At 40.8% G+C, this 9,808-nt stretch overlaps 1 protein-coding gene across 3 annotated transcripts; it reads left to right on the forward strand.

Moving 5' to 3' along the window:
* Window positions 1-428: 428 nt before the first annotated feature.
* LOC111262738 (uncharacterized) lies at window positions 429-8,647 on the forward strand. 3 transcript variants are annotated; one of them, XM_022837221.2, is made up of 10 exons: window positions 429-789; window positions 2,350-2,430; window positions 2,795-3,022; window positions 3,330-3,429; window positions 3,602-4,044; window positions 4,190-4,439; window positions 6,217-6,422; window positions 6,837-7,325; window positions 7,675-7,921; window positions 8,162-8,647. In XM_022837221.2, the coding sequence occupies exons 1-10, from the start codon at window positions 769-771 to the stop codon at window positions 8,317-8,319; spliced, it is 2,223 nt and encodes a 740-aa protein (XP_022692956.1). In that variant the 5' UTR covers window positions 429-768; the 3' UTR covers window positions 8,320-8,647. The 3 variants fall into 3 exon arrangements, with proteins under 3 accessions (XP_022692956.1, XP_022692957.1, XP_022692958.1); XM_022837222.2 differs by having other exon boundaries at window positions 2,350-2,416; XM_022837223.2 differs by lacking the exon at window positions 2,350-2,430 and having other exon boundaries at window positions 431-789.
* Window positions 8,648-9,808: the final 1,161 nt, after the last annotated feature.

Genomic DNA, 9,808 nt, shown 5'->3' on the forward strand with positions numbered 1-9,808 from the left:
TTCTATATGCAGCACTATATTCGTCGATTTAACAATAATATCCATTTCTAGTTCTCTTTCTTTGGAAATATCTCGTATTCTTTAGCTGTTACTTAATGAGCTTCGAGCATAAGCCAGTCAGTATAACCTAAGAATTGGAGGAGATGCTCCCTACTACAACGAATGTATAAAGTATGACATATCCGCTGAGTTGAACCTGACGATGTTTTAGGATATGCTACCATTGACGTTTAACATTAAAACAACTAACTCAAAAAGTAAAATTTTACAAAACTAACTATCTTTGGATAGGTCGAACTGATTCTGTTGCTTATGCCCTGACATGACTTTGGTCCGCGCATTATTGTTCAAACCACGCATTCTATCTTATAGCTACACGCAGGAAGATCCCCGCAAGTGTAGCTTAGCTCCGCTTTTCTGTCAGAATAACCAACAGCAATGTTACTATTGTGCCATGTCCAAGCAGAACAGCCAAGAGATTCACTCAAAATTTCGGAGAGCTATATTGATTTCTTCAGAATTATATTAATGCTTCAGCAATCCTCGACTGATTTAGTACTCTCGTATAATTCACATCCCTATAATTTTGCCAGGTCCATAGCATTAGCAAGACAGCCTGGCAACACTGCAGACATGGCATTAGCTGTTGTGCACTCGATCTCCTCCCGTTCGTAAGAGCAAAATAACTGTTTGGCCAATTTCCAGCTAAATATTTCTTTAGAAAGCTTAATCGGGTACCCGGGTTCCGTGGCCTGACTCCACCAGAGCATGGATGTCCGAACAGATGAGGTAAGTGGCCGCTCGAATTTATCATTGGTTCGTTATTCCTTCCTTGAGGGATTTGTTTCGTTGGACGGAAGTCTGGCAACTTGATTATCTGTTGTCGGCTTTTGGCCCGACAAACTGGTCGATAATACGGGCGAGGCCAGTATACAGGGGCCCGAGATGGAACTGTATGTTAACAACACTGGGCTATTTTTTAGTACCACGAATGGCGCTTTGATGAAATTTGACGGATACCAGGTGCAGACTTTACTTCTCTGAATCAACTTCGCACCTAAGGTTGTCCGGAATTGAGACTAATTAATTGGCTCACGAAATCATTAAACGGCTGAGAAAAGCTAAAGCATACTGAGAAAGTTCATTAAATGTATACGACTCATGCTCCTTAGAATATAAAAACTGCTGTTACGGAAAACGAATGATATTAGGACAGATCATTTGCTAACCATAAGCTGCAGCGATCAGCTGTGACAAGGTTAGGCCGTCAGCCGTCGATTGAGCCAGCTGATTTTGTAATGCCATTTGCAACAACTAATTAAGTGCAGTGGCAACTTCAATTATATTAGCGGGCAAAAATTTGCATCGTTTCATAGCGGCATCTGGGGTGGTATTATAATATTAAAAATGAAATGTGTACAGCACCAAAAAAGGGACAAAAGGGCATTCCGTGTTTGTGATAGGGTAATCCTAGAAAACCGTGGCACGCACTCATGAAGGGACACTGCTAAGTAAAACAGGCTAACTTGTAATAAAAAAGTATGCAGAGTTATTATATAGACGACTAACGGTCCCATTAAAAGATAACTTGGATACCAATACGTTACCTATTAGATCAACTGCCAGATCGTAGTAAATCCGCCTGACGTGAGGAGTTTATACAACACACTTGGTTACCACAGAACGATGAACAACTTGTTAGCAGATCAAATATTTTCGTAGTAACTATTTATTGAATATTCAAATTGGGAATATGCGTTGTTGCTTTTTGCGGGGGTATCAGTTTCTGCTCTTTGAAAAAAATGAACGCCATGATGAAACGCCACTTGACTTATAAATTTCGTTCCAATATGGTCATTCGATGTTTAATCAGTGCGGTCATTTTTCGGGACCCAAGATTATAGCTACGTTCTGAAAATATCTACGTCTATTCCTTGAACATAGAAATAATCTTATAGGTCAAACGGACTGTTTAAACATTCCCCGATTTCCGTATAATTGTAATCATAGAATGGCAGGCATTGTGTAGTTTTCTATATCAGTTGAGTGTTTAAAATGTTCTAACGAAGCTGCTTCCTTATTCTTTCGATGCTGAATAGCTAAATCAATAGTGTTAGTCATTTTATCGAAAAGGTTAAGATACTTTAGAAAAAAGGTACGATACACAAGTTTTCTGTATGACTTTTATATTGTACTTTGTCTTATCATCAACTTTTCTGGAATTTATATTCACTTTGAGTTTCTTAGTTAGCGTTCAACGTTGAAAATTAATGTTGAGTAAATGATCAGAAATTAACTAATGCGAAGTGCTAAGTACAAAAAATCTATTGATAGAAATATTTTTCTTAGTCGTTTCAGCTTGGTTATGCGGAAGGTAATGAAGTTGACAGTATATTGTCAACGGAACACACATCAGGTGAACACATTGTGGTGAGGTCATTTTTTTAATAGAAAAATCATGTCACGCTTATTTATACTTGAATCATCATAAATCATCGATCCATTGAGCTAAAATACTCTCGTTCTCTATTTCGATGTGGCGGCATATGAGTAGTTTTATTAGCATTTGTTAGATTTTTTATTTGTGAGATAGCGCGGCGGTAATTACTAAATGCAGGCATACGTCCACATATTCCATCAGGCCTAGGTTTGAATATAGGCGTGAATACGCTTCATTTCGTGTTGGGAGCTAGCCGACCTAAGTAACGTCTAACGGCAGAATTTGAATTAGATGCTTTCGAATGGATCTAAGATGTATGCATATATTTTGGCCTTTATTCACTTCATATTGAAGTCTTTACAATTACCCAATGGGGATGTCTGTCCCGTGGTGATGGGCAGTGGAATAGTGTCCCAACCGGTTGTTCACAGCAGTACAGCAAGCTTATCAGAGATGGATGTAAAAATTGCTCCCGAAACACTCGAGCACCTTCGACCCGGCAGAGCTGTCATGTACCGATTTGAGGAGCGCGGAGAGATCTGGCTCCTTCAATCGCATTCGGCGGATCCTACAGTATTACAGGTAAATATTGCACGGTAGGAACACTGGCTGCACACTGTTGTGACAGTTTTGCCGTTTATGATTGAAGTCTGGCGCGCACTGAATAGACCCGCTGTTTTGCAACTAAACAAATGGTATATAACAGAAATGATGTATAGTTTAGTAGAGATTGGTAGAAACGTTACAGGATACACTTGCGTTAATCTTAGAATAGCTGATTTTTGTAGGAAGCGATGTATAAGATACTTCCTATCCCGGAGTATGTTCTATATTCGTTTTCATTGGTAGCATTGTATATTGAACATCTCGAACTGTGTGGTGATTGCAGGTGCAGGCGCTGGACACAGGCCAATGTCAATACCAGCAGCATCATGTACAGCATATCGAGCTTGCACCAACACCTATGGCAGGCCTTCAAACCATAGAAGGTGCGAACTCTCATTTGTAAGAAGACAAAGTGATTTTTTTCATATCGAAGAGCCTCTCACCTATTTTAATGATGACAATGTTTTAAACTTAGGTCTAAGTAGGTACTAGGTAAGTACAAAGGTCTTGTGGGTAAGTGACACATTGTATTATCGTTATATTGTCTCATTATAGTGGGCGGCACCATGTCAATAGAGATGGCTGGAGAGGAACTTGTCAATGAGGTGGCTCAAGTCGGCAGCGCAATATCTGAGGTAGGCAATAACAGCAGTGATATAGCATCAGCTATGATCACAGGGGACGGTCATTCGGACAGCCGTCATTCTCAGACCCATTATCAACTGCCCTCAGTCGTTCCTGGATCCCATCCAAGCCCGGTGGTAGAGGGCGTCGCGCCCGTTATTAACACTATGAGTACCTCAGTAGCTTCAATGGTTCATGAGACAGGCACAAGTGCTCTTCAAGACCACGTATCCACGATGGTCCAGTCAGTAGATTCAGGCCCAATACAAGTCGGTGCCGAGGAGACGACAGGAATTGGCAACAATCATGTAAAGGCCGCCATGGGTGGTCCTGTCACAGTGAACTCGGTCGTTATGTCGGTGCTTCAAAAGAAGGTAAGAAGGAAAGGGTGTCTGGAATAACTGAGATGTTAAACTTTCATGCTGATCAGTAGTGTCGTCATTATTAGCTATATAGCTAAGACCGCATACAATAGAGGCTCCAGTGAACTCCTTTTCTGATTTGCTCATGTCCTTCTAGCTTACCCAGGCAGATCAGACGCCTATAGCGACGTCCGGTGCAAGAGGGGTGCGGCGTCAGGACGGTCCAGTCCATCAATGCAACGAGTGCGGCGCCTCGTTTAATTCAATGTTCCATTTACGCCGGCATCAGCAAACACACACAGGAGCAAGGCCGTTCGCTTGTCCTATTTGTAACCTCTGTTTTCGACACAAAACTTCACTGACAGTACATATACGAAGACATACTGGCGAAATGCCATTCCATTGCCGTGAGTGTATAAAATAATTCTTTGATTCATGGAATAAACAACTACGTTATCGCAGCTGTTGGAAGCAGCTAGCGGATATGGCGAACTTAACCAACCGTTCATAAGATACACAGATCAAATACGCTTAAATCAACCCACTTGAACAGTTTCGACTTTCAAGACCAATCGCGCAGCACTAAAGCGGAATAATTTCGAATGTTTTGGCCAATGAAAGTGGTATTATTTTACTTCGGCAAATATTTTCAAACTGTTGACAAATGATGTGATATAGTTATGAACATCAGTATTTTGGCATGGCCTTCTGAACCGATAACCGCTGCTACTCTTTGGGGCATGCTTTTGATACAGTTTTTCGGTGTTTCAGCTATGAATGAATTTTGTTGCCACACATTGGTGATTTTTTTCACAGAGATGTGGAACATTTGTTATTTCCTGCCCTTTCCGAACACATGATTTTACAATCTTCCAAACGTTCTCTATAGAATTAATATTTGCCAACAGGCCGACAGCTGAAGGTCCCAACTAGCCTCGGGATATCTGGCGATCTATGAAAAGGCTCCTCATTGTGCCTTAATCACCGTCAGGAAACCATTCTCGCACCAGAGACAGTATCTTGCTCTCTATAACCTCAACATATATCTACTGCTTTAATCTTTCCCGTGCGAAATGTATCATTCCAGAGTCTTTGCCAGAGATAATAGATCACATCAGAGTTTTGGATGGATGTCTGATTTCCAGCAGGACGCGGTTTTCAATAAGCCGCTCATCAACATGCCTGAAGGCACAACAAGCGTTCTTTTCGTCTGAAAAGTAGACTTTTCTCAATTCTTGGCGGTTCAATTTTCAACTTGGTTTGTCCAATGAAAACGGGCTCGTTTTGTTCGAACATTCAACCAAGGTTTCTTAACAGGTTCACTAGCCTTGAACCTAGCCCCTTTGAGTCGGCGGCGAAACGTTGTTTTGGCACGGTAAGCCCACGGTCTTTCAACGTACTCTGGAGGACTTCATAGGGGAAGTACCTAGTCTTTTTTTAAAAATTCGAAATTGACAAAGTAGTTCTTCAATCAGAGTTCTACGCTCGCCAGTAACATCTGTGCTTTTTCCCGTTTTCGACAGTTTACGTACGAAAGCACACAGAATCATTGAAAAACACTCAAACCCTAACGTCACCGCTTGCTTGTTCAGCGCCGAACACAATTGCGTTAGAACGTGCCGGCTAGAGATAACTCGAACTGTTGGAGCGAAAATTGGATGCTAAACTTGCAGAAGTCCAATTACAGCACGTTATCATGCCTACGTGAAATATGATGAAGCAGTTTTACATATCGCGTCCTTTGTCAGCAGTTTTTGAACTCCGCGGGCGTCTCTGTCATGTCGATAGGGCATAACCAGCGTTAAACCATCGCTTTGGTAGGCCAGAACCAGCTAGAAAATATCTCGCTCAGCTACTGTGGAATTGGCCTTGAGAACTGAGACTATTTGATTGAATTTGTTAGGGTCCGTTTATTGAGCACCGATTGTAACTGTGAGACATCATCGCAAAGCTGCTGTCAAGGCACATGCTGTGTAGCACTAGTAAATGGTTGCTTTGACGTCGTGGCGTGACGATATAAGTTGTTTTCATGTATATGATTAGCTTCGGCCGCTTAGCCGTGAAGGGTATCATGCCTTTGATCTAGATCGCCCCATGCTTAATGTCCGTCATGAATTTGCTTGCCCTACATAAATACCGTTGTGATGCAACTTATTCCGTCTGACTTGAAATGTTCAATTTTAGCTGTGTGCGATAAACGATTCCGTGATCCGGCTAACTTCAAGGTGCACGTACGTTCACATACCGATCAAAAAAACTACGAATGCAAGCTGTGCAATAAGAGATTCAACTCGGCTTCGACTCTATACGCGCACAACAAAACACACGAAAACGTCAAGCCATATACATGTGTCGATTGCAAAAAGTCATTCCGATTTAATACTACTTTGGTGAGTATCGACTTCAAATCTTATAACCAGCTTAATACTGATTTGCTCAGACAGAGGAAGAGCACCGTCTCCGCACGAAACCTTTGCACTTCTCGGTATCTGTGCAACCCAGTACGTCAGGCTAGTTTGAAAAACAAATAGGCTTTCTCTTCACGAAAATTGTCATTTACACACTAATCGTATTTGAGAGTCATAAGCGCTTGTGTGCGGCAAAGTTTGTTTTGATCTGAATAAACTCGACGCAAATTTCCTGCGATAGAAAAGCTATTGCTTGGACAGAATTTACTCAGTCATGAACGCTGAAAAGACTGCTTGCATAATGTTATTGCTAGAATACTTACGGACCTGTAATGTTTAATGTGTGTTTAATCACATGACGCCACCGACGCTGCCGTCGTCTATAACCACCTATAGGTTCGTCATATTCGCACTCATACCGGTGAGAAGCCCTATTCGTGTGATCGCTGTAGTTTATGCTTTGCGACAGCATCGAATCTCGCGGCTCACCGACGTCGCCATGACAATGCGGACAGAGCAGGAAAAAAAGGTGCGCAAGGAAAGAGTCCCACCCCAACACACAAGTGCGCCGAGTGCGGTCAGAGCTTTCACACAAAGCCCGGCTTAAAAGTACACATAAGACAACAGCACGAGCAGTCGCGACAGCATGAGGCTTCAGCTGTAGCTTCTCCATTAGAAAGTAACCAGCTCGCCGTAACTTCTGCTATTGCGAACACGACTACGGTGCCGGGAACGGTGCCTACGATGACCTCGCCTACAACGACGGCTACAATAGCACCTGTAACGACGACTATAGCTCCTGCAACGGTTGATGGTGTCAGTTGGGAGCCGGAAGGAGAGAATGCGATAGAGGGGATCGTTCTGCAATGTTCCATTTGTTCCGAGGTAGTACGGGTACTACATAGCAAGCCTGCTACATGAAAATAGTACTAGTCAGCTTGTTGCTTATGTGTTAAATTATATTATGTGGTTCTCGGGTACTGGACACCGATTGAGTTTTCTGTCATTTCAGCTCGTGGAGTGTTCACGATCTGCCTTCACAATAAATCACAAACAGATAGGGCTTTGAATACGCCAGTTATATTCTTCTTAAGTATGTTGAAACATGTTGTTATATTAAGTCTTTTCAAACCGATGCGGCCTTTAACCCTGTAGATTTAAAATTATGTTGAGCTTGATTGAGGTTGAGCTTAAAATAATTGAGTTATTCGTGTCCTATTCTTGTTTATCATAGGTATACTTCAACGAGAAACAGCTAACGGATCACATGGTCGCTAGTCACACAAATACTCGATACAATCGACGAAGCTGGAGAGTTTCCGATGCTAGTTGGGAATCGTCGAGATCTAAGCCCAGAACTTTGGTGCCAAATACGTATATCGCCGTGAGAGAGGTCGCACAGGAGCGGCAACAACTACAGAACGTGCAGGAATCGCGACACGAATTCTGCCGTCAGCAAGAGATAGTCGGCTTTTTTCAAGGTCAGTTAATAATACTTCATGTCAACGCTTAATCTAGTCCGTTATCTTTATGTCAATAAGATACTTTTGATCAAATTAGATGACACACGCACACACATATACACACACAGATCCACACAAATACGCAGAGGTTTGATTATCAGGCTGTTATTCTATTTCGTTGTTGTTGTTGTTGTTTTTATTCTCTATGACATCGCATGCCTACGATGACGAGTCTTTTTTTTACTCTGTTCGCGACAGGTGTCGAGAAATCTGGTGGGGACGACCGAGCTGAATTTTACACTTGTGATACATGCGGAAAGAAATTCGACAGCGCTGATGTATATAAAGCGCACATGCGAACGCACAATATCTCAAAAGGCATCCGGGTCGTCTATACCATGCGATCTGTGTCCTAACATGTATATTATAGAATAAATATAAAGAAATAGAAGAATCTACACTCAAATGACAAAATGAAACGTTAAGCGAAACAGTACCTCCCTTTTCCTGTCCTCATAGTCGTAAAATTGCTGAAGCTATCCACGAGCCTATATTTCGTATAAGGTGCAAAAGGACAGCACCTAGAATGCCTTATTGCATTATGGCTATTGTTTATACGTGAAGTAACAAACACATTCGTTGCAATGGTCGCTCGGATCAATAACGTGATCAGATACTGTAAAATATGCATTTTAGGTAATGGCGGTGAACTTGAAGAAATAAATGCGTACGAATTTTTAGCGATTTCCGTTGTGTTATTCGTTGTATGGCTTTGAGAGCTATCGACGCACTGATCGATTAATGATTATCAATTATTGGTTCTAGTTTAGATTTGTATTTGTGTATATATAAAAATAACGACTGGACGAACATCTGGACCCGTAGCAATTAGCAACAGAGTATGGCTGAAATGTCTATTAATTGCGAATTCATAATAAAGCGATTTAGAAACAGGCGGGCTAGCATGCCCTCCCCCCTGCATATATAATACATTTTTAATAAATAATATTGTAATCACAGTTAATAATAAAGCTCATTATAAAAATAAAACTGTTTAAGGTAGCGCATTAGTAACAAACCTATGCTGACGTAATCTATTGGTCTAGACGATTAAGGTCATTTATTTTGTGTGGATTATATTGTACGAATAATTCGTTCCTACTATTTCGTCTCGTAACGTTATACGATTGGGAAATGGAAAGATGATTATATATATATATAAACTACTTGACTTGTTAAAAGTAATTTGTTACCGGTTGGGACGTCCGTAGCGTCACCTATAGAGCTATTAAATAATTTGTTTATTAATCAATAATAATATTATTTTTAATTAATTAATAATATCAATAAATAATATGTTTGATTTACGTTTTCTGTCACCAGTTGGCATCTGTCTTTTTTAAGCTTTCAAACGTTACAGTTCGAGCCGGCTACGTTGAACGCGAACTAACGATATGAGCCTTGGATAACTAAAAATACAAACTATTGTTAACATTTGTATTTCTGATCAATATTTACAAAACAATTCATGAAAAACATTAAGCCAACTCAAATACCACGAGTTGTGAAAAAAAAAGATCTTGTTCATACAAACCATTAGAATTTTATACAAATCAAGTTTGAGGTTTCGCCGTATGTTTGTCTATTCGATGGACATATGGGGATGAAATTTTTAGCTAAAATTACCTCGATGTCGAACGCGACGCACGTTATTTAGTGAATCGAGCAGCGTAAGATGTAAACATTGTTGTTATACAGTTATTCCCACTCAACACAAACGTAGAATAATCGTTTGTAGTATTACGATACCGCCTAATGGACGTTACCCGTCCTTAACAAATAAACGTAAACTTAGTTTTAAGCCCGGCTTATAATCACAAGAATCTAATATGTCAGTTCAACCGT

Source organism: Varroa jacobsoni, unplaced genomic scaffold, assembly GCF_002532875.2.
Source record: "Varroa jacobsoni isolate VJ856 unplaced genomic scaffold, vjacob_1.0 scaffold_696, whole genome shotgun sequence".
NCBI lineage: Eukaryota > Metazoa > Arthropoda > Arachnida > Mesostigmata > Varroidae > Varroa > Varroa jacobsoni.